The 25,148-nt window shown below is 42.3% G+C and overlaps 4 protein-coding genes across 7 annotated transcripts in view; 2 read left to right on the top strand and 2 right to left on the bottom strand.

Moving 5' to 3' along the window:
- LOC129857914 (soluble guanylate cyclase 88E-like) overlaps positions 1-253 on the top strand; it is a 7,898-nt gene extending 7,645 nt beyond the window's left edge. For all 4 annotated transcript variants that reach the window (XM_055926606.1, XM_055926605.1, XM_055926603.1 and 1 more), the window contains exon 19: positions 1-253. This exon is cut by the window's left edge and continues 461 nt beyond it. The gene's annotated coding sequence lies outside the window, so the exon portion shown is untranslated.
- Positions 254-3,635: 3,382 nt separating this feature from the next.
- Positions 3,636-5,402, top strand: LOC129856717 (profilin-3-like). The gene has a single exon (XM_055924446.1). It carries the CDS (start codon positions 3,890-3,892, stop codon positions 4,307-4,309), a length of 420 nt encoding a protein of 139 aa, XP_055780421.1. The 5' UTR covers positions 3,636-3,889; the 3' UTR covers positions 4,310-5,402.
- A 1,184-nt stretch (positions 5,403-6,586) lies between these two features.
- Positions 6,587-11,233, bottom strand: LOC129857913 (ADP-ribosylation factor-like protein 3). The gene is made up of 6 exons (XM_055926602.1): positions 10,843-11,233; positions 9,289-9,435; positions 8,034-8,150; positions 7,734-7,784; positions 7,337-7,522; positions 6,587-7,120 (listed from the first exon to the last, which is right to left on the bottom strand). Exons 1-6 carry the CDS (start codon positions 10,858-10,860, stop codon positions 7,073-7,075), a joined length of 567 nt encoding a protein of 188 aa, XP_055782577.1. The 5' UTR covers positions 10,861-11,233; the 3' UTR covers positions 6,587-7,072.
- Positions 11,234-11,811: 578 nt separating this feature from the next.
- LOC129857912 (uncharacterized) lies at positions 11,812-20,348 on the bottom strand. The gene is made up of 7 exons (XM_055926601.1): positions 18,549-20,348; positions 18,201-18,293; positions 17,977-18,027; positions 16,023-16,043; positions 15,612-15,884; positions 13,256-13,354; positions 11,812-13,111 (listed from the first exon to the last, which is right to left on the bottom strand). The coding sequence occupies exons 1-7, from the start codon at positions 18,610-18,612 to the stop codon at positions 13,044-13,046; spliced, it is 669 nt and encodes a 222-aa protein (XP_055782576.1). The 5' UTR covers positions 18,613-20,348; the 3' UTR covers positions 11,812-13,043.
- Positions 20,349-25,148: the final 4,800 nt, after the last annotated feature.

The following is a 25,148-nucleotide window of genomic DNA, read 5'->3' as shown; positions in this document are numbered from 1 at the left end:
AGATTAGTCACATATGTTTAATAATATCCTGTTGACCTGACATAAAAGAGAATGTATATGATTCCTACATATTGAATAGAGCACATGTGGTTACTTTGTATCACATACTAAATGTATTCTGGCTTTCACTGTTAGCTTCCGCTGCACTGCGTGAGTTCACTCCGCTGTGTTAGCCTTTCTCACGCATAGCCTACTGCACAACAGCACGGAACAACATGTCACCGCTGTGGAAATAAAACAAGGTGACAACATAGCTAGAGCAAGTCTAATGGAGCTTATTTTCATTGACGCGCACACATATACTGCATTGGCATTTGGGTTACAATAGAGACCACTTAGAGGCAAGTCACTGAAGGTCAAACATACACTGAGTATGTGTGTGTATCTGTGTGTGTGTATCTGTGTGTGTGTATCTGTGTGTGTGTGTGTGTGTGTGTGTGTGTGTGTGTGTGTGTGTGTGTGTGTGTGTGTGTGTGTGTGTGTGTGTGTGTGTGTGTGTGTGTGTGTGTGTGTGTGTGTGTGTGTGTGTGTGCTTCAGTGGAAACTGTTTCATAATACATGGAAAGGGAACGCACAGAACAGACAAGTCAATATACATAAGCAGTACTTTTGTTCTGCACTATATTATTCATGAAATGGTGACATACAGAACACACAACACATGACAGACAGATTCCAGAAAAGGGCAATACAATGTGTATGGTATATACAGTATATTCATTTATTCACGTTAGGGAGTACTGTGCGCATGCACTCAAAAGTTATGTACAGTAGTGTAACATCCTACTGTTCCTCCTTTACACACCCAAACAGGTCTATGCCTTCCATACTTCCTGAACACTGTTGCATGCTGGGTAGCATAACGCGAGAAATGAATATAGAAGCATGAAAACATCATACGAAGTCTGAAAATAATAGAAAGCATCATAGTCCAGAGAGGACTTGTTGCCTTCCTCTCCTGTCTGCATGCCTCTCTAGTTCTCGCATGTCCTTCAGACCACGTTCCCAACAGACTGGCAGTCGGATGGAGCTGCCGCGGAAGGTGGCGTCCCTGCGATCCAGACTGCAGCCGTGTGCGGGCCGGGAGTCCTCCGGGGACGGCTGCAGGCCGCAGCGGAAGCAGAACGTGTAGAGAAGAAGGCTACCAGGTGCAGGAAGCGGGCCACGCAGAAGTTGATGACGATCAGGATGGTGTTCACCTGCATGTGCTCCTCCTCCAACCAGAGGCCGGGGTCAAGACAGGGTTAGAGGTCATGGCAGGTGGCAGAGGATTGCTGGAAGTGAGGTAGGGGACTGCTGTCATGGCTGATTGGTTGGTTTGTTGCACTGAAAAAATAGAAAGACAAAAAAAAAACATGATTTTGTAATGAATCCATGAACAGTAACAGTAACTTAACCAGAGACCAGGCGTTTGGAGGGTGTTTGAATGTTAATCCAATATAAGCATTATGATACACAGAAAGTGTTTTAAAACAGAATGTAAGTACTCTGAAACACCCAAAGTGGTGCTTCAATCTCAATGATGGGTTTTTTAAGTCTCGTGAGAATACCTTTTGGGGTTTCAGTGCATGTAAAAGGCAACATCAAAACACAAAAAACATTCTCACAATCAAATGGTTAAGAAATGCAAATGATTTATAGCCTAAATATTGATTGATGTTAAGGGCCTATGGAGAATATTATTTTTCAGTGGAATTACACCTTGATTTTTTCAATGCTTTATTAAGACAGATTAGAAACAGGAGGAGACAGAGAAGAAGTGAAAGTGGGACAGGTGGAAGTAGGAATTGCACCCCTGACTTCTGTGGCAGTAAGATGGTACATTTAATTGGAATTTAATTGTAATTTTACACACTCAACCACACAGCCACATTCTAAAATAATTATTCTGAGGTGAACTGAAATTGACCCAAAAAATAAACAACCAAAATATACTTAATAAAAATGAATGCAAGACGTTTCAATGATTTGCTCATTTCATTTTACCCAAACAATTCAGATGAAATCTGACTTAATGTGTTGCTCAAAATGTAAGTATCTTTAATAAGGAGAACCAAAGATTGAGAAAATGTTGTGCTTGTACTCATTGGAAGTCTGGTTTTAAGCTTCTTGCACTTCCTATTTTGCCACGTGGCTCTGTTTTTAGAGGATTGTGGATAATTCACATTTTTAGACTTTTACATAATGTTGTTTAAAAAAAGAAAAGTATACTTTTATTGTATATTAGTATTAAGCAGCTTCCCACTGGGCACACACTGGTCGAATCAACAATTTTTCTATGTAATTTGTCAATGTATTGTGGCATGGAATCTACATGGAAAATAAACTATTTTTGAGTTGGTGAATTTAAATTGTAATCTCATTGATCAACGTCTCAACCAAATATGACCCAATTATCCACGTTGAAATGACGTTGTGTGCCCAGTGAGTTATTATGAGGTGTAATGGATCATGTTGAATGGATATCAAAACAGTCAGGCAGAATTACGTTCAATGATGAGATGACCCATTCCCACATATCCAGCTTTTAATGGTAGAGAGGCAAATACAGTATCCTACAGTGCTGGCTATAACATCTCTGATGGTGGATTGAGCACTGTACTCAACAATGCCTGCCAAAACGGGTTAAACTGGCAAATGATCAGATACATAAATCAGTGTTAAATATGAAAATACTCTTGAAGAGGTGATCTAATTCTGCACTGGACAGGATTTAAAACACCATAATAGTGTTTAGAAGCTTTAGAAAGAGGAAACAACGGCAAAAGTGAAGGTATCTAATTCTGCCGTTAACAGAACTCGAAACACTAAAATAATATTTTCAACCTTTCCGGTAGTGCTCCAAGTCCCTGGCAAGGTGTTACACAACACTTGATTAAGTGGTGTTACAACACACCATGTAATGTTTCAAAACATCTCATCATGATGTGTTTCAATACTCCAGCAAAGTTAAAGTTTTGTCTGCTTCGTGTTGGTGGCAGCTCAGTTGGGAGACTGTTTGTTATTCTACGTGCATCTGTGGCTTCAAACACCTTAACAGTTCGACAGTCTTGGCTTCAGCCAGTTGAGAAAGAAGGAGAATGGATGAAGTGAAGGGGTTAACAGGGAAGGTTATCATGACAACCATTCCTTGCTAAGAGGCTTGATATCATCCACCCTTCGAACACATATTGGGGGAAATAACAGTAGGCCGAAATGTAGGCCGAAATGTTAAAATCTAAACCTGTCTCTCTTCTGTACACAACACAATCCCCTCGATTTGGAGAAGGCAGACTGGAAATATAGTTCTACCCATTTCCCTTCAAATTAAGTAAAACCCACGTTCACATAGTAGAATGGACTGTTCAATAAATGATTGTGGGATGAGGCTTAGACTAGAGGACTGTGTAGGGTAGGGAACAGGTGGCGAGGTATTTTTGCATCTCCTACGGAGTCATCACCATGAAGGCTTGCCAGGCTTCACACATGATTTAAGAGGCTAATCTTGTGATGGTTCGGCTTCTGATTATGTGTCACAACCAAAGTCTCTCCCTGCATATCAATGTTTCAAATCACAGAAGCATGACTTTATTTTCATCCTCACCAATACTGCCACCTGTTGGCCACACAGGTCGGCTTCAGCACCATGTGGCCAAGGATGATGTTGTTGCAAATATAGATATTAGTCAGCCACAGCATCCTTCATTAGCTGTAGGCTTTGATCTGCATACAGGTTGCTATGGAAATGCCTTTATCAAAAGATTCTATTGCTATGGTAACACAGAATTAGACATTTTGCTAGCAATCAAGCTTCTCTTTGTACTGTCAACACGACAAAACCAGATACAGCTGAACAGTCAAAACAACTGCCAACAAACAACCCATCTGTCAGCTGCTTGATTGAACAAAGATGGCAGAGTGGAGGGACTATATCAAAGCCACTCTGAAGGAGAAGTTTGTGGAGGACGTAGCCATCGTTGGCCTGTACGACAACAAGGCCGTGTGGGCCTCCAAGCCTGGAGGTGTCCTGGCTGCCATCTGCCCACTGGAAGTGGAGGCTCTGGTGGGCAAAGACAGAGGAAGTCTCCTGCAGGAGGGGGTCAGCGTTGGAGGTCGGAAGATGGCAGTGATACGAGACCATATGACAGGTCCTGAGACAGAGATCCTATTCATTGACATCCGGACCAAAGGCAGCGAGAGCTTGGCTCTCACGGTTGCCCTGACGACCAAGGCTCTGGTGTTTGTGATGGGAAAACGAGGGGTGCATGGCGGGATAGTCAACAAGAAGGTGTGTGACATGGCCAAGTACCTCCGCGAGAGGGGTGTGTGACAATCTCCATCCATATACTGGACCACTATGTCAGGAGGCAGTGGATGGGCTTTCCTGCCTTCAAAATATCTTTCTTTAAAGGTCCGATGCAGACGTTTTATCTCAATATCAAATAAATTCTGGGGAACAATTTAATACCGTACTTTGATTGATTTCAATTAAAATGGTCAAAAATAATCAAAAATAGCTTCTTAGCAAAGAGCAATTACTCAAGCAAGAATTTTGCTAGGACTGTCTGGGAGTGGTCTGAGTGGTGAGGGGAAATGGAAAACTAGCTGTTATTGGCAGAGAGGTTTGGAACTCTCTTTCCTGTTCCTCTATTAACTAATTGAATGCCTGGCGATGTCACCAGAAAGACCTAAACTACATCCCACCAAAACAGGCTGAAATTGCAGGTGGTACTTTCATGCAGCTGTTACATTAAAATGGCATTATGATAATTTTATCAATTTCACTGTAATATTCCAACCTCATAGTGTGGAAATACAGTTGAAGTCGGAAGTTTACATACACTTAGGTTGGAGTCATTAAAACTCGTTTTTCAACCACTCCACACATTTCTTGTTAAAAACTATAGTTTTGGCAAGTCGGTTAGGACATCTACTTTGTGCATGACACAAGTAATTTTCCCAAACAATTGTTTACAGATGATTTCACTTGTAATTCACTGTATCGCAATGCCAGTGGGTCAGAAGTTTACATACGCTAAGTTGACTGTGCCTTTAAACAGCTTAGAAAATTCCAGAAAATTATGTCATGGCTTTAGAAGCTTTTGATAGGCTAATTGACATAATTTGAGTCAATTGGAGGTGTACCTGTGGATGTATTTCAAGGCCTACATTCAAACTTAGTGCCTCTTTGCTTGACATCATGGGAAAATCAAAAGAAATCAGCCAAGATCTCAGAAAAAATATTGTAGACCTCCACAAGTCTGGTTCACCCTTGGGAGCAATTTCCAAGTGCCTGAAGGTACCACGTTCATCTGTACAAACAATAGTACGCAAGTATAAACACCATGGGACCACGCAGCCATCATACCGCTCAGGAAGGAGACGTGTTCTGTCTCCTAGAGGTGATTGTACTTTGGTGCGAAAAGGGCAAATCAATTCCAGAACAACAGCAAAGGACCCTGTGAAGATGCTGGAGGAAACAGGTGCAAAAGTATCTGTATCCACAGTAAAACAAGTCCTATATTGACATAACCTGAAAGGCCGCTCAGCATGGAAGAAGTCACTGCTCCAAAATCGCCATAAAAAAAGCTAGACTATAGTTTGCAACTGCACTTGGGGACAAAGATCGTACTTTTTGGAGAAATGTCCTCTGGTCTGATGAAACAAAAATAGAATTGTTTGACCATCGTTATGTTTGGAGGGCAAAGGGGGAGGCTTGCAAGCCGAAGAACACCATCCCAACCGTGAAGCACGGGGGTGGCAGCATCATGTTGTGGGGGTGCTTTGCTGCAGGAGGGACTGGTGCACTTCACAAAATAGATGGCTGATCATGAGGGAGGAAATTATGAGGATATATTGAAGCAACATCTCAAGACATCAGTCAGGAAGTTAAAGCTTGGTCACAAATGCGTCTTCCAAATGGACAATGACCCCAAGCATACTTCCAAAGTTGTGGCAAAATGGCTTAAGGACAACAAACTAACGGTATTGGAGTGGCCATCACAAAGCCCTGACCTCAATTCCTATAGAAAATTTGTGGGCAGAACTGAAAAAGAGTGTGTGAGCAAGGAGGCCTACAAACCTGACACAGTTACACCATCTCTGTCAGGAGGAATGGGCCAAAATTTACCCAACTTATTGTGGGAAGCTTGTGGAAGGCCACCGGAAACATTTGACTTAAGTGAAACTATTTAAAGGCAATGCTACCAAATACTAATTGAGTGTATGTAAACTTCTGACCCTCTGGGAATGTGATTTAAGAAATAAAAGCTGAAATAAATCATTCTCTCTACTATTATTCTGACATTTCACATTCTTAAAATAAAGTGTTGATCTTAACTTACCTAAAACAGAAATGTTTTACTTGGATTAAATGTCAGAAATGGTGAAAAACTGAGTTTAAATGTATTCGGCTAAGATGTATGTAAACTTCCGACTTCAACTATATATATATTAGACATAGGCAAATCATGTTTTTGACTACACTGGGCCTTTAAAAACTCTGAGGTGTTCCATGAGCAGGAGTGATTGAATGTGATTTTGACGCTTATACTGTACCACTTGACCAAGGGTTTGAAACCAAATAGACTGAGAAGCAAATGTGACTAATGCTTTTAATGTAAAAAATCTCAAAATCTCAAAACACAAATACTTGTACATTACACACATACTTTACACATACGCTACTCTGGTGATTACCGAACTGACTGACTGACTCAAACAAAATGATTACATCTTTATGTCAATTCTCTCATTGTGTAACATTATAAATAAGAAAACACAGAGACTCTCCAAGTGAAGCTTCCAGACATGGGGTAAAACAGAAATTACAGGATATGGACATTATGCTAATTTAAGTAAATTTGATCATTTTATTACAGCATATTCACATAGGGCATATTTGTAAATATAAAAAAAAAAGAAATCCTTAAAATTCTAGGGCCGATATTCTTCTTTCATTGGAGCACCATTTAAAATAATATCTCACACACACACACATTGCAGTAATAAATAACCAGACAGTGTAAAAATACAATATTTGGGTATGTTTCCCTCTGGTGAAAGTGAGGATTGGTACAGTAGGGCTGGTAGTTTATTTCTTCTTATTTACAATGTTGTTGCAAATCCAGTTCATGCCATCCTGTGGATGATCGAAAACAGAGCAGAGTGAGGAGGATAATATGGTTCAATTCAAATCTCATCAGCAGGGACATTTACGCACATGTTCAGGTGTTTTCGTTCATTCTGATTAGTGCTACACAAACCTTCAGGAAGAATATATTGATTTCCTGATTCTAACTAATATGCAGCTCAACCAGTCAATCATTTGGTCTAATTCCAGTTTAACAGTACCGACCTGTACTCCCTCCCCGGACACTGCTGAGCAGGCCTGGATCTGCCACTGGCGGTCCCGGTACGTGTGCAGGTTGAGTCCCTCAGCGATCTCACTGGCGGGTGAGGCCGTGGCCAGGTCCTGCTTATTGGCAAAGATGAGCACTGGCACACCCTTTAAGTTCTCCTCATCGATCAGCTCTTCCAGCTCCTAAAGACAGAGCGAGAGAGAGAGAGACAGCAAGAGAGAGAGCAAGAGAGAGAGCAAGAAAGAGAACTCAACGCACAGATACAGATCAGTGACAATTATGTAATTAGACATAATCAGACAATGAGATGGGGCTGTAATCACATCAGCTAGATAGCTATTACAGACAGCTATTACAGACAGCTATTACAGCTATGAGGTGTGCCATGCTTACCAGTCCCGTCTCCTCAAACCGCTTCTTGTCTGCGCTGTCTATGACATAGATCTGGAAGTCGAAAATAATTAACTATAAACATCTGAAAGATCCAGGGTAGATATAGTGATCAAAAGTATCATTTCGCCGTAGCCATCCCATATTTACTACGTGCAATATCATCCTCTAGACCCACAGCATTCATATCATGGGATTGTTGGGCATAGCTGTTCTCCTTACCTTAATGAGCTACCATTGATCACAACATGAGGATCATGCGACAGAATGCAGTAGATCTGAATGACCCTGTTAGGTGCTCACCAGTAAGTCTGTGTTTTCAAGGTATTTTTTCCAGAAGGGACGGATCTTCCTCTGTCCTCCGATATCCCATACGTTCAGCTTCATGCCATGTGAGGCCACACTCTTAATGTTAAAGCCCTTGTGTCAAAGACAAACCACGGGTTAGTACTGTGTGACCGGGCATTTCATTAGAGAGCTGTTGTTGAGGACCTCTAACCAGCTAGCAGCTAAAATGATGAAATAAAGTCAAGTCAAGCCCACCATTCATCACTGTTCTCTCAACCCAAAAAATCTGTCAGAACAACAGGGAATGAACGAGACTTAAGACTTACAGTTAAACATAGACCCGTGAACAAAGGACAACAACAACAACTTTGCTCAACCAGGGTTGTGCTTTTCATAACACTGCCTCTGTCTGGCTCAGCAGTGAGAGGTTGTGTAACAACATGATCCCTCAGTAGAGACAGGCCTCAGCCTCATGCTACCTGCATGCTACCTACTGAGCCAATCCTTACCATCCTGCTTTCTCACTGAAGTCCACCCTGCTCTTTCACCTTTCCTTTACCTTATTTCTAACCCTGGTCCCAGAGGCTACGGCGACATTGGAGTCATTCTCTTTTGTCTGTGTCGGGGTGATGTTTTGTTCCATCACCTGAGTGTTGATAGTACATTTAAATCACATTTGAGTAATTTAGCAGACACTTTTATCCAGAGCGGCTTACAGGTAGTATAGTTATCTTAAGATAGCTAGGTGAGAAAACTAAATATCAGAGTCATGGTAAGTGCATTTCTTCTCAAAAAAGCTGCTTTCAGCAACATCCGTGGTGGTAGGAAAAGACAAGTGCAAGTGTGGTGTAATGCTATAGCTGTGTATATGCATGAATGTGATGGTGTCTTACATGCTGTGCGAGCAAGAGAGAGAGCAAGAGAGAGAGTGGGGGGGGGGGGGGGGGGGGGGAGAGTGTGTATCGGTGTGTGTACGCATTTTACTATACTTGTGAGTACCAGAAGTCCTCACAAGAAAAGTTTTGCTGGTCCTCACCTGTAAAAATGCTATTTTAGGCTTAGGGGTTAGGTTTAGGGTTAGGATAGGGTTAAGGTTAGGGTTAGGTTTAGGTTTAGGGTTAGGGGTTAAGGTTAGGTTTAGGGAAAATAGGATTTGGAATGGGAATCAATTGTTGGTCCCCAGAAAGTCCTCACAAGTATAGTAATACATAGTTGTGTGTGTGTGTGTGCATTGTATGTCTGTGTATGTCTGTGTGTGATGCCCTCTGACCTGTGTGGGTGTGATAGTGTTGATGTCTTCTGAGGCGAGGCTCTTCAGTAGGGTGGTCTTGCCTGCATTATCCAGACCCAGTAGAACTATCCTCAGCTCCACACTCTCTGTGGTCCCTTTCAACTTCTGAAGGACCGAGAGCAAGCCCTGAGGGAAGACACAGTACAATTCAGTAAAATTCTGTTAATTGTATTACTGCTTGACACCGTAGTTCATTTACCATAACATAACAATCCCAACACACTTGTCTATGGAAAAGTTACAATCTATTATAATGTGATCATATTAATTTCAAGATGTTAAGTGACATGTATACATCCATCCATTCATCCATCCATCCGATTTGTAGCTGATGACAAAAAACTTCAGGTTTTGTATATTCTGATTCCATGAGTACGGTAGGCCCTAGAAGCCCCCTTTCTAGTGGCCACAAGTAGAGCATGTCCCACATCACTTAAATAGTCATCAGAGGGAGAAAACAGGAAGTACACAGATGGAGCGATTTTTAAATGATTTAACCTTTATTTAACTAGGCAGGTCAGTTGAGAACAAATTCTTATTTACAATGATGGCCTACCCTGGCCAAACCCGGACAACGCTGGGCCCTATGGGACTCCCAATCACGGCCAGATGTGAACCAGCCTGGAATCAAACCAGGGACTGTAGTGACGCCTCTTGCACTGAGATGCAATGCCTTAGACCACTGCGCCACCCGGGAATGACTGGCAACATTCCCATTCAGATCATTTCCATTCACTTAATGACATGCTGTGCGGTTTATGAGACAATCTACAGAAATCAAATTGCACCCCCCCCCCCCCCCCCAGTAGGGTTCAGTATAATGAACACCTTGTTATGACACACACTGTATGTTTAGAACCTAAGTAAGCCCCTGACCTAAGAAATAAGGGCATGTTGTCAAAGCCTTGTCTCTCTGAAACAGTTGACTTACAGCACGAGGACTCCCTTTCTCGCCCTCCCTTTCTATCTATCCCTCGTGCTCGCTCTCACAATGTCTCTCTCTCTCTCTCTCTTCCTCTCTTTCCCTATCTCTCCCGTGTAAGGTTTAATCTGCCTCTTCATTTACAAAAGCATTAGCGTTTATTTCGGCCCCATTAATGTAATAGCCTACTGACTAATATAACAAGATTAACGCATGTTGCACAAACACACTCTCTGACTACTGAAAAGAATAGCACAAACACACATGCATAAAACACCATACCCAACGAGGACAACCACACACAAAGAACATTCACCAACATTACTAGTAAGAGACTCTTTCCTGACAATGAGCACTTTTGCTTGTAACATTACATATACAATGAAATGTACAGTTAAGGCCGGTTCCACTTATTCAACCAGTGACATTTTTTTACCAACCCGAGACCAATTTGTTGAGTTATGCATACAGATGAGATAGAACATTCATTAGAAAATAATTTGCTAACACTCTTGTGGCGCTCACTCATATCAAGAGAACACTCCAATTATTTCCCATCGGTCACACAAACACACGACGAGCCATAGAAGCCTCCATATTAGGCCACATACCTTTGTAGCTTCTCCCATGGTGGTGTGTGTTGTGTGGTGTAGCCGATAGGCTGCAGCTACATTCTCTGCTAAACCCAACAGGTACGCTAACTGCTATCCAGGATAGGTCACCTGTTAGTTAGGGTGAAAACAAGGCACCTGCTTTTGCCTCTTCCTCTTCCTCCTAAAAAACCCTGTGTGTATGACTAAGTGTGTGTGTGACGGTCGGCGAGTTGTCTCTCTACATTAGCTTGCTCAGCACTGTTGGGTAGGCGAAGAAGAAAAGTCAAAGAGGGGGAGGGAGGTTTGGGACTAGGATTAGGAGACCAGAATTAGCCCTCGTCTTCTGTCCACAGTCACCCTTAACCCCCTCTCCCTCCCTCCCTCCGTCCATCCCTCCATCCCCACTTGGAGCTTTACTTGGATTATCTCTGAGCCACCTGCTAGTGAGGAAACTGAAGAAACAGCCTTACTGACACTCCACCACAGACACACACACACACACACACACACACACACACACACACACACACACACACACACACACACACACACACACACACACACACACACAAAAAAAATTAAGCCTGACTACCATATGGTACTGCAAACACATACCCGCTGTTCTCTCTTCCCGCGCACAAACACATACAGTATTCACACTCACACCAAAACCCATAGAAATAAAGAGAGCACACACAGTGTCCCTATATGCAGGCAGTAGGATTACATGGGATAGGCCAGAGAGAGGATTACAGCATTTCCTGGTGCTTTTACTCCACTGAATGGAGACACTATGCAGTAGGAGTGGCTAATCTGGTTGCTAAGAGCCCGTCGCCTGGTTACACAATAGAGCCGCCCTGGCCTGGCCTCTTACACACATGCACACACGCACACACACACTCACGCACAGACACACACACACTTAGTTAGAAACTCTGAGAGTCATCTTTTCAAATCTTTACTTGTTTTATTAAATGGAATGCAATTTCTCACAAGTGATGGAACAAACACACATATTCAAAATAGTTGTGGAGGGTGAAAATAATCTAGGCTGGAATTGAATACATTTACAAGAAAATAAACATTGTTATTCCTTTTTTAAAGTACTTTGAAAATCTGGAATGAGACAGACAGAAATATCCAGGTTTGTTGGAGGACTTAACCTTTGCTTTCTGGCTCAAGGTAAAGTCTACTACATGCACAGATACAGATGCATAAACAAGTGAAAACTGAATGGGTATGTATGTTTCTCTGGGCCTGGTCAGTAGCCAAATACTTCTGTTGTAGGGTTTATTACCGGTAACTGGTATTATGAGATTTCCCGACCAAGTTGCACTGGCAGAGGCTGGAAATATCAATTGTGGCTACTCACTGTTAACAAAACAGCTGACAACCCTACATTGTGTACATTATGTCACAACAGGCTGAAATATAAGTGTCACGGCAGTGTTATTAGCATATTATAACAGGTTACGACAAGTTATGTCAGCTATTATGACATATTATGACATGGTTATGACCGTAATTTTCACTAGGCTGTAACAATATTTTATCAGTCGGCCAACAGTGCTTCATAGACCTACATTAAAACTAGGCAACATCAACGAAATAGTGTGGTGACTTTGAGGGAACTTTATGTTGATTTAAGGCCTAGTGCAGTGAAAAATGTGACTTCCTAGAGTTTGGAATAACTGTGAATTTGTGAAAATTATGATAATTCCTTTTTTTTGTTTGAGTTTTGACCCGCCTGGTGATGTCACCAGGCAGTAAATTAGTTAATAGACCAATAAGAAAGAGAGTTCCAAACCTCTCTGCCAATAACAGCACATTTTCAGTTTCCCCTCACCACTCAGACTACTCCCAGACAGTCCTAGCAAAATTCTTGATTGAGAAATTGCTCTTTGGTAAGAAGCTAATTTTGTATCTATTTTACCATTTTAATTTAAAGTAATCACAGGAAGGTACTTACTTGTTACCCAGGAATTATTTGATATTGCGATACAAACGTCTGCATTGGACCTTTAAATTGCAACAAATAGAGCAAGAAACCGTTAGACACGTGTGTATGTTTCTCCATTTACAGTGAATCAGATTTTCTTTGCTCATATTATATGCTTTTAAAAAGCCTTTCCTGTTTTAACGGGAATACATGGATGCCCGGGAAAGGCTTGCAATTTTCACAGGAAGAAAATGGCTAAGTTTTTGGGAAAAAGAAAACCCTACTCTGTTGTGTTGGCGGTGTTCCATAGGTTCTGAGTATTCTGCTGCATCCTGGTCTTGGTCTTCGCTGTAGAGAGAAAAAAAAGAAATATAGAGAGAAAGAGAGAGAGAGAGATAGAGATGGAGAGAGAGCGAAAGAGCTTTCGTCACATGCAAAGTTACACATTTACGGTTGTTTTATTCATTGTTTCTCTTGTTGTGAATGACTCACCAAGGTCCTTCTTCAGCATGATCTTGATGCCCATGCCCAGGGCCAGGACCAGCACCACCGCAGACACACCACAGATCACAATGATCACCACTGTCAGGTCTGACAGACAGAGGGCCAGCACAGAGGGACAGACAGAGCGACAGCCCAGTGGAAGACAGAGGAAGTAACACAGGGTGTTATTGCAATTCAGGAATTCTATTGAACATGTATTTTTTGGGGGTCCCTGTCACACCAGGCTCATTTAGTGAGTAGTAACAAAAAATAAATACGTTGACATCGACTGATCCAGTTATGATCTGTTTTGCTAGCACAGATTGGAATATGTTCCAGGATTCCTCCAATGGCATTGAGGAGTACACCACATCTGTCATTGGCTTCATCAATAAGTTCACCGATGACGTCATCCCCACAGTGACCGTACGTACATACCCCAACCAGAAGCCATGGATTACAGGCAACATCCGCACTGAGCTAAAGGCTAGAGCTGCCGCTTTCAAGGAGCGGGACTTTAACCAGGAAGCTTATAAGAAATGCCGCTATGCCCTCCGACGAACCATCAAACAGGCAAAGCATCAATCTAGGACTAAGATCGAGTCGTACGACACCGGCTCTGACGCTCGTCGGATGTGGCAGGGCCTGCAAACCATTAAAGACTACAAAGGGAAGCACAGCCGAGAGCTGCCTAGTGACACAAGCCAACCGGACGAGCTAAACTACTTCTATGCTCGCTTTGAGGCAAATAACACTGAAACATGCATGAGAGCACCAGCTGTACCGGAAGCCTGTGTGATCACCCTCTCCGCAGCGTGAGTGAGTAAGACCTTTAGACAGGTCAACATTCATTAAGCCGCAGGGTCAGACGGATTACCAGGACATGCACTGCGAGCATGCACTGTCCAACTAGCAAAATGTTTTCACTGACATTTTCAACCTCTCCCTGTCCGATTCTGTAATACCACAGATGATGTAGTCTCTATTGCACTCCACACTGACCTTTCCCACATGTTCAAAATAAACACCTATTTGAGAATGCTATTCATTGACTACAGCTCAGCGTTCAACACCATAGTGCCCTCAAAGCTCATCAATAAGCTAAGGACCCTGGGAATAAACACCTCCCTCTGCAACTTGATCCTGGACTTCCTGACGGGCCGCCCCAGGTGGTAAGGGTAGGTAACAACACATCCGCCACGCTGATCCTCAACACAGGGCCCCCTCAGGGATGCGTGCTCAGCCCCCTCCTGTACTCCCTGTTCACTCATGACTGCACGGCCAGGCACGACTCCAAAACCATCATTAAATTTGCTGATGACACAACAGTGGTATGCCTGATCACGACAACAGTGAGAAAGCCTATAGGGAGGAGGTGGCTGTGTGATGCCAGGACCACAATCTCTCCCTCAACGTGATCAAGACAAAGGAGATGATTATGGACTACAGGAAAAAGAGGACCGAGCACGCCCCCATTCTCATCGATGGGGCTGCAACGGAGCAGGTTGAGAGCTTCAAGTTCCTTGGTATCCACATCACCAACAAACTAACATGGTCCAAGCACACCATGACAGTCGTGAAGAGGGCACGACAAAACCTATTCCCCCTCAGGAGACTGAAAAGATTTGGCATGGGTCCTCAGGTCTTCATAAGGTTCTACAGCTGCACCATCGAGAGCATCCTGACTGGTAGCACCACTGCCTGGTATGGCAAATGCTCAGCCTCCGACCGCAAGGCACTACAGAGGGTAGGGCAAATGGCCCAGTACATCACAGGGGCCAAGCCTTCTGCCATCCAAAACCTCTATACCAGGCGGTGTCAGAGGAAGGTCCTACAAATTGTCAAAAACTCCAGGCACCCTAGTGCTGTTCTCTCTGCTACCACACGGCAAGCGGTACCGGAGCGCCAAGTCTAGGTCCAAGAGGCTTCTAAACAACTTCTACCCCCAAGCCATAAGACTCCTGAACATCTAGTCAAATGGCTACCCAGACTACTTGCATTTCCCCCCCCCCCCCTCTCCACACCACTGCCACTCTCTTTGCATAGTCACCTTAATTAACTCTACCTACATGTACATACTACCTTAACTAACCGGTGTCCTGCACATTGACTCTGTACCGGCACTCCCCTGTATATATTGTTATTTTTTTACTGCTGCTCTTTAATTACTTGTTACTTTTATCTCTTATTCTTATCTGTATTTTTTGAAACTGCACTGTTGGTTAGGGGCTCATAAGTAAGCATTTCACTGTAAGGTCTACTACACCTGTTGTATTCGGCGCATGTGACTATAAAATTTGATTTGATTTGATTATGAGTAGAAACAGACTTTTCAAGTCTCAAATATGACTGCGAGTGTGTCTACCTTTAAATTCAAGTTCTTCTGGATCTGAGGTGAAGTTGCCACAGGGACTCTGGATGGTGCAGGTGTATTTCCCCTCGGCAGGGGTATCTATGCCTATCCTCTCCAAGGTGACCGTGCTATTGTTCTCGCCCTCCAGGGGAAGCCCATCCTTCAGCCAGACAAACACCAGCAGGTCATGAACTCTCACCGGTAGGTCGTGGGCACACTCCATTGTGAGGTCATCACCCTCCTCCACTTCAAACCCATAACTGGTGTTCAGAAAAACTTCAAAATCTGTTGAGTCGAAGAGTGGTTAAAGAGGGGTTAAAAAGAGTTATACAGAATACATATATTGTTTGTCATAGATAGAGGCCAGAGTTTTGTGATTTTTTTTGTTTGTCACATTCCACTAGGTCACTTTCTTTACAATACCTTTTATGCAATTCTCTACATCTGAAAGAGGAAGGAGAGAATATCAGATAGAAACAAATTAGGACAGCACAGAATCCCTGTCTCTGGTTATCTCAGAGACATTTTGTCAGAGAGACAGATATATACAGTACCAGTCAAAAGTTTAGACACACCTACTCATTCCAGGGTTTATCTTTATTTGGACTATTTCCTACATTGTAGAATAATAGTGACGACATCAGAACTATGAAATAACACATATGGAATCATGTAGTAACCAAAAAGGTTTGAAATAAATCAAAATATATTTTACATTTGAGGTTCTTCAAAGTAGCCACCCTTTGCTTGATGACAGCTTTGCACACTCTTGGCATTCTCTCAACCAGCTTCATGAGGTAGTCACCTGGAATGCGTTTCAATTAACAGGTGTGCCTTGTTAAAGTTAATTTGTGGAATTTCTTTCCTTCCTAATTAATGCATTTGAGCCAATCACTTGTGTTGTGACAAGGTAGGTGTGTTTTTTCAGAAGATAGCCCTATTTGGTAAAAGACCAAGTCCATATTATGGTAGGAACAGCTCAAATAAGCAAAGAGAAATGACAGTCCATTGTTCATTTAAGACATGAAGGTCAGTCAATGTTGAAAATTTCAAGAACTTTCTTCAAGTACAGTCGCAAAAACCATCAAGTGTTATGATGAAATTGGTTCTCATGTGGACCGTCACAAGAAATGAAAACCCAGAGTTACCTCTGCTGCAGAGGATAAGTTCATTAGAGTTACCAGCCTCAGAAATTGCAGATAAATTTTTTTATTTATTTGTATTTCATTTTACCAGATAAGTTGACTGAGAACACGTTCTCATTTACAGCAACGACCTGGGGAATAGTTACAGGGGAGAGGAGGGGGATGAATGAGCCAATTGTAAACTGGGGATTATTAGGTGACCATGATGGTTTGAGGGCCAGATTGGGAATGTAGCAAATAAAGCAAATAAATGCTTCATAGAGTTCAAGTAACAGACACATCTCAACATCAACTGTTCAGAGGAGACTGCAGGAATTAGGCCTTCGTGATCGAATTGATGCAAAGAAACCACTACTAAAGGACACCAATAAACATGAGCAATGAACATTAGATCGGTGGAAATCTGTCCTTTGGTCTGATGAGTCCATTTGAGATTTTTGGTTCAAACCGCTGTGTTTTTGTGAGACGCAGAGTAGATGAACGGATGATCTCCACATGTGTGGTTCCCACCGTGAAGCATGGAGGAGGTGTGATGGTGTGGGGGTGCTTTGCTGTTGACACTGTCTGTGATTTATTTAGAATTCAAGACACACTTAAAGACACATTCAAGACACATTCTGTAGCGATACACCATCCTGTCTGGTTTGCGCTATGATTTGTTTTTCAACAGGACAATGACCCAACACACCTCCAGGCTGTAACCAAGAAGGAGAGCGATGGAGTGCTGCATCAGATGACCTGGGCTCCACAATCACCTGACCTCAATCCAATTTAGATGGTTTGGGATGAGTTGGACTGCAGAGTGAAGGAAAAGCAGCCAACAGGTGCTCAGTATATGTGGGAACTCCTTCAAGACTGTTGGAAAAGCATTCCTCATGAAGCTGGTTGAGAGAATGCCAAGAGTGTACAAAGCTGTCATCAAGGCAAAGGGTGGCTACTTTGAAGAATCTCAAATATATAATATATTTTGATTTGTTTAATACTTTTTTGGTTACTACATGATTCCATGTGTGTTATTTCAAAGTTTTGATGTCTACACTATTATTCTACAATGCAGAAAATAGTAAAAAATAAAGAAAAACCCTTGAATGAGTAGGTGTGTCCAAACTTTTGACTGGTACTGTATACATTCATATTTAATTAACATTTCTACAACCACCATATCAAAATGGAGAACTCAACTATTTATTGGAGGTAGTGAGTATACTGACTGATATGAAATTAATACTGACCAGTGGTATTGAGACATTGGGTGGTGTTAGAACACAGGTGTTCACAGATGGCTGAGGGAGAGATAGAAAGATAGAAAGAAAAATATATATATTTTCAGAGCAGTCATAGTTTTGTCGGAGTTTCAAAAAAGATCAAGTTAACACAGGAACACTAAGCTAGAATACTATAACGGTCTGATTTGAAAGATAAAATGTCAGGGCAATATGTAAAGTGAAGGGTTTACCCTCATCTGCTTTGTGATTCCCAGACACTTCAGGTGAGGCGATTATGTCACACCTCAGACACTCCAAAGGAACACAGGTAGAACGGACACTACCTTCAGTGAGAGAGAGAGAGAGAGAGCAAGGTGAGAGAGATAGAGAGACAATAGTGAGGCGGATCGAGGGAAAGGGAGAGGGAGTGTGGAGGGTGAGGAGGGAAATAGGGATGGAAGATTGAGAGCCAGGATAAAGGGAAAGAGAGAGAGGTATACATAGAGCATTCGATAGGAGGAGGAAGAAGAATCCATAATATTCACAAGGTAATAACAAACAACTTGATTTTTGAAAATCGTTATAGGATTGTTCCTTACTGATCATGAGAAGGCAAGCGAGCGAATAGAGGCCTGTCCCTGTCATCATTTTCATAGGTAACATCTGACAGAGACAGGAGACGTCATTCAGTTTCTATTAATCAATTTTTTTTATCAAAATAGAAATGGGTTCAAATGTAAATTAATCCTAAAAACAATATTTACTTCAGGGCATTCTCAATAATGTCAAAAACCTAGAAAACTTTACTCAAAAAATTGAATAACATTTGTTTAACCTGTTGATAGTATAATGAAATACATTAGCCTATACCGTTACATTATTGAATTGAATAAAGTATTTTACCTCTTGTGCTGAGTCTCTCTGGTCATGCACTGAGTTCCATTGGCGAGGAGTGAGTGCCCGTCTATACTTTGCCTAATATACAGAATTACCTTTGTTCTGGAGAAGGTCATCTACAATGGGACTGATGTCAATGCAAATCACCTCATCATCCACAGTTCCTAGACAATAACACAAACAATACGCAAGTAACACAAGACTGTGTTTGTGCCCTACTTAGTGCCTGGAGTTTGTTGTTGGATTGGTGCACTAAGACTGTCCTTGGTGCTATTGGACTATTTAACAGGATTCAGAACACAATTAGTAAGTAATTAGTCATTAACCTTGCACGAGCCTTGGAGTGTGCAAGCTGGAACGGCTCATAGGAACAGGAGCCTATCTCCTGTTTCTGTAGCATGAGGCAGCTTGATGGACCCCCTGGATGCTAATGTATCACAGAGCCTTACCCACAATCTCCTCAATGCTGTGTGCCAAGCAGAGCCGCATTGGGTCCCATCTTTGGTATGACTCAGCAGGGCATCGAACTCCCAACCTTCCAATCTCAGGGTGGACACTCAAACAACAAGGCCACTGAGTTGGTCAGAACAAAATGTCAGTGATCAAATGGTCAAACCTGGACTTGGCTATAATATTTAATATTTTGGCATCATATCTACCTCAAACATATTTGTGCACATGCACGCAGGCACTGACTCACAAAAGACTGTTGTGTTAATGCACCTGTTATCAGAATGAATTGCACACATTATAGCTGACCCATGCAAATTCTGTGTTGACATCCAAAGTATCAAGAGACCTTTTTCCACAGTCAGCACATTTAAAACGAGGAGCAGTACAAAAGTACAGTACACTGCATCATGGGATTTGAAGTTAGTCTTTCCCCACTTACATGCCAGTCTTGCTCTGAGGCCATAAAGGTCCGTTCTCTGAGGTCTTCAGATTCACTTCCTGTACGGCCACCAGAGAGTGCTGTTGATCAAACAAATACACTGACAAAGTACCACACTTTTTCCCCTCTCTCTCTCTCTCTCTCGCGCTTCTTTAATTACTTTCTTCCCCTCTTGCCAATTGGCTTGCAGTTTTTTCCAGTCATTGATGCCTAAATGAGGGTAAACTGTAATTTCCTCCTCTCAGAGAGCTCAAACAAATCAATTCCTATTAGTCTCTGGGCAGGAGAATGAAAAGCAGTGGAGTGTATTCACGGATGCCAAGGGAAGGCAGGCTTCCCCAAAACATTTACCTAGAAAAATGAAAAAACACGTAAAATACATTTTCTGTCATCGCTCTGTGTTTTCATCTCACTGGAGAAAGCGTGTGAGCTAGCGAAACAGCTTCCCTCTGTCTCTATATGTGTAGGCCATCTATCTGATGCTGTCTGGTCATAAAGTGTATGACATTGTTGCTGCCCATAACATTTAATGCAAGGGAAGCCAGAGAAGCATTTGGCTTCCCTTATTGAAAAAAAGTATAAAATAATACCCAATCAGCGTGTCAAGGGAAGTCAGTTTGGATTTGGCTTCACTCCTATCACATCGCATCAAGATAAATACGCAATTGACAGAAACAACTTGAATTGTTGCAACTCGTCGTGTTGTATTCCTCCAGTGACTAGCTAGCTAGCTAAAATTGGCCCTTTCCTAAATTAGCCATGGATAGAGATAGGGATTTGGACTTGTGGTTTTAAAACCTGTTTGGGCTGCAAGCTGAATATTGAAAAAACTGGAAAATGTGTGCACATTTTCAAACGGCCTCCTAAGAAACTTTTTATTTTCCAATATGCATATATTTACTACTGTTGGATAGATAACAGTCTATAGTTTCTAAAAAGGTTTGAATTGTTTCTCTAAGTCGAACAGAAATATTTTTACAGCCATTTTCCCAGCCGAATTGAGATTTCCAAAATGCGATGTGTCTCTTTAAGACCTTCTCTATAAAAGGCCCTTTGACTTGGGACCATAGAAACACGTCACACGCCTTCGTCAGGCTGTAATGCGGAAGTGAGAATTGAAAGGAGTCGAATATCTCGTCCATGGACTGAATAACACACCTTCTTGTGAGACCTGCGCAGTTAAAAAAAAATTCCGGGCGCGAAGCAGAATTTGGTCTCGGCTTCTGGAACAAGGTAGATAACGGTGAATATGATCTCTGACTACGATATTATTTGATACATGTCACAAAATCATCCTAAAGTATGTTTTTTCAATATACTTTAATTATATTATTGCAATTTATTCTGGACTTTAGATGTGATACGACGGAAGAATTTTTTGAAGAAACGCTGAGTAGCGCCGCAATGCTATTGTGCTTGCTAACCAAAGAGGGAAATAATTCGTTCTGGAACCCAACTAAAGACTCTACTGGACATTGGACCCCGTTACAACATTCTGATGGAATATCAACAAAGATAAGACCCAATTTGGGATGCTTTTTCATATATCTGTTGAGCTGTGCTGTGCTAACTGGGCTAACTGTGCTAGGCTAGCGCTTGACCAATGCTAGTGCTGACTTAAGCTAGCTTATGTTGTTAGCTAATATAACGATATATTGTGTTTTCGCTGTAAAACACTTCAAAAATCGGAAATGTTGGCTTTATTCACACGATATCTGTCTTTCATTAGCTATCCACCATATGTTTTTCTGAAATGTTTTATGAGGTGTAATTAGTAGCCGACGTTGGTGTATGTATTTTCTCTGGCTACTCCCGTCTAGATTCAGACTCTAGCTATGTGTTAGCATTTTTGGTAGCATCAATGTAAAACTGATTTATAGCTAAAATATGCACTTTTTATGAACAAAACATAGATTTATTGTGTAACATGTTATATGACTGTCATCTGAGGTAGTTTTTTCTGGGCTCTTTAGGTTGGTTTTAGTTTATTTCGGTTGGCTTGTGCATGCTACTTGAATCATAATTCATACTTCATAATCATATCCATACGTGTCTGTCCACTTTTGTATTTGGTGGTGAGCTAACATAAATATATGTGGTGTTTTCTCTGTAAAACATTTAAAAAATCGGACATGTTGGCTGGATTGACAAGATGTTTATCTTTCAAATGCTGTATTGGACTTGTTAATGTGTAAAAGTTAAATATTTTTAAAAAATAGATTTTGAATTTCGCGCCCTGCAGCTGTTGTCATTGTCGTTCCGATTTCGGGCTTGCAGCCCAAACAGGTTAATTAATTCTCCGTATTTGGACAATAATTATAATGGTGATTCTGATCCAACCATACATTCATACATTGTGCCCCTGGCCTAAGAGTATGGAAGTTCAATATGTAGCCAGATGTAGAAGGCTAATGTTAACTACCTAAAGGAAGTTAGGTTAGCGAGCAAGCATTTTAGCCAGGAAGCCTAGGTCAACAAAAAATTAAAGCGTGTACTGTATTCCAGAGTCATAGACAGTTTCATAAACATGAAAGCGAGTAGGATGGCGTTGGCATTTCTATACGGGTGTCAACGGGTGTCAACATGTTTTTTCTACTTGCACGAAGGCACACATGCACACACACACACACACACACACACAAATAACAAACAGTGCTGACACTAAATACTACACATAGACAATCACCCACAACCCACAATACAAAACGGGCTACCTAAATATGGTTCCCAATCAGAGACAACGCAAAACACCTGTCTCTGATTGAGAACCATATCAGGCCAAACACATAGAAATAGACAAACCAGACATACAACATAGAATGCCCACTCAGATCACACCCTGACCAAACAAAACCTAAAACATACAAAGCAAACTATGGTCAGGGTGACACACACACACACACACACACACACACACACACACACACACACACACACACACACACACACACACACACACACACACACAGATCAGAAACATGAACAGCCACATCATATTTAGCTAACGTTCTTTGCAACTTGTAGTAACTCTCCAGTGTTCTAAATTAATAGTCTAGTAGTCCGAAAATGTCGGAAACATTACCTTGCTTGACCATGCTGTAGGTCATGTAACTGTTTGTTACATGCAATATGCTTTGTGGACTTCACTAGACAGAGGTTGCTCTCTAGCTTTGTGATGAAATAAAGGTGTGGTTGAATTTATTACTGTGTCTTCATATTGACTTGGCCTTAGGCCCACAATGGCGCCGACAGAGATGGTCGCCTCGCCTCGCCTCGCCTCATTCTTAGGAAACTAGACAGTATTTCGTTTTTTTTATGTATTATTTCTTACATTGTTACCCCAGGAAATCTTAAGTCTTATTACATACAGCCGGGAAGAACTATTGGATGTAAGGGCAACGTCAACTTACCAACATTACAACCAGGAATACGACTTTCCCGAAGCGGATCCTCTGTTCGGACCACCACCCAGGACAATGAATGTAATCCTAGTAGCCGACCCAAAACATTGGCGCTGCAGAAGGAGCGGCCTTCTGGTCAGGCTTCGTAGACGTGCACATTGCTCACCGCTCCCGAGTTTACTACTCGCCAATGTCCAGTCTCTTGACAACAAGGTAGACGAAATTCGAGCAAGGGTTGCCTTCCAGAGAGACATCAGAGATTGTAACAGTCTCTGTTTCACTGAAACATGGTTCTCGGGATATGTTGTCGGAATCGCATTAGCCACCGGGCTTTTCCATGCATCGCGCTGACAGAGATAAACACCTCTCTGGGAAGAGGAACGGCGGATGGTATTCTTTATGATTAATAACTTATGGTGTAATCACAACAACATACAGGAACTCAAGTCCTTCTGCTCACCCGACCTAGAATTCCTTACAATCAAATGCCGGCCATTTTACCTACCAAGAGAATTCTCGTCAGTTATAGTCACAGCTGTGCACATTCGCCCTCAAGCGAACACCAAGATGGCCCTCAAGAAACTTCACTGGACTCTATGTAAACTGGAAACTATATATCTGGAGGCTGCATTTATTGTAGCTGGGGATTTTATCAAAGTAGATTTGGCTACCTAAATTCTATCAGCATATTGATTGCACGACATGCAGGGCTAATACTCTCGACCACTGCTACTCTAACTTCCGCAATGCATAAAAAGCCCTCCCCAGCCCTCCCTTCAGCACATCCGACCACGACGCCATCTTGCTCATTCCGTCTTATAGGCAGAAACTCAAACAGGATGTACCAGTGACGAGAACCATTCAACGCTGGTCTGACCAATCGGAAGCCACGCTTCAAGATTGTTTTGATCACGCGTACTGGAATATGTTCCGGTCAGCCTCAGAGAACAACATTGACCTATACGCTGACTCAGTGAAGAAGTGCATTGGAGATGTTGTACCCACTGTGACTATTAAAACCTACCCTAACCATAAACCGTGGATGGATGGCGGCATTTGCGCAAAATTGAAAGTGTGATCCACTGCATTTAACCATGGAAATCAAACAAGCAAAATGCCAGTACAGTGACAAGGTGGAGTTGCAATTCAACGGCTCAGACACGAGACGTATGTGGCAGGGTCAACAGGAAATCATGGACTACAAAAACAAAAACAGCCACGTCACGGACACCGACGTCACGCTTCCAGACAAACTAAACACCTTTGCCCGCTTGAAGATAAGATACACAATAGTGCCCACAAAGCACATCACTAAGCTAAGGACCCTGGAACTAAACGCCTCCCACTGCCACTGGATCCTGGACTTCCTGACGGGCCACCCCCAGCTGGTAAGGGTAGGCAGTAACACATCTGACACATATCTGACACACTCCTCAACACGGGGGCCCCTCAGGGGTGCGTGCTTAGTCCCCTCCTTTACTCCCTGTTCACCCATGACTGCGTGGCCAAGCACGACTCCAACATCCTCATTAAGTTTGCCGATGACACAACAATGGTAGGCCTGATCCCCGACAACAATGAAAAAGCCTATAGGGAGGAGGTTAGATACCTGGCAGTGTGGTGCCAGGACAACAACCTGTCCCTGAATGTGAGCAAGACAACGGAGCTGATCGTGTACAACAGGAAAAGAAGGGCTGAAAAAGCACCCATTAACATTGACGGGGATGTAGTGGAGCGGGTCGAGAGTTTCAAGTTCCTTCGTGTCCACATCACCAACGAACTATCATGGTCCAAACACACCAAGACAGTCGTGAAGGTGGCACGAGAAAAGATTTGGCATGGGTCCCCAGATCCTCAAAAAGTTCTACAGCTGCACCATCGAGAGCATCCTGACCCCTACCTACATGTACAAATGACCTCAACTAACCTGTACCCCTGCACATTGACTTGGTACCGGTAACCCCTCTATATAGCCTCGTTATTGTTATTTTATTGTGTTACTTTTTATC

The sequence above is a fragment of the Salvelinus fontinalis genome, chromosome 6 (genome assembly GCF_029448725.1).
Source record: "Salvelinus fontinalis isolate EN_2023a chromosome 6, ASM2944872v1, whole genome shotgun sequence".
NCBI classification, from domain to species: domain Eukaryota; kingdom Metazoa; phylum Chordata; class Actinopteri; order Salmoniformes; family Salmonidae; genus Salvelinus; species Salvelinus fontinalis.
This window is presented reverse-complemented; position numbering and strand designations above follow the sequence as displayed.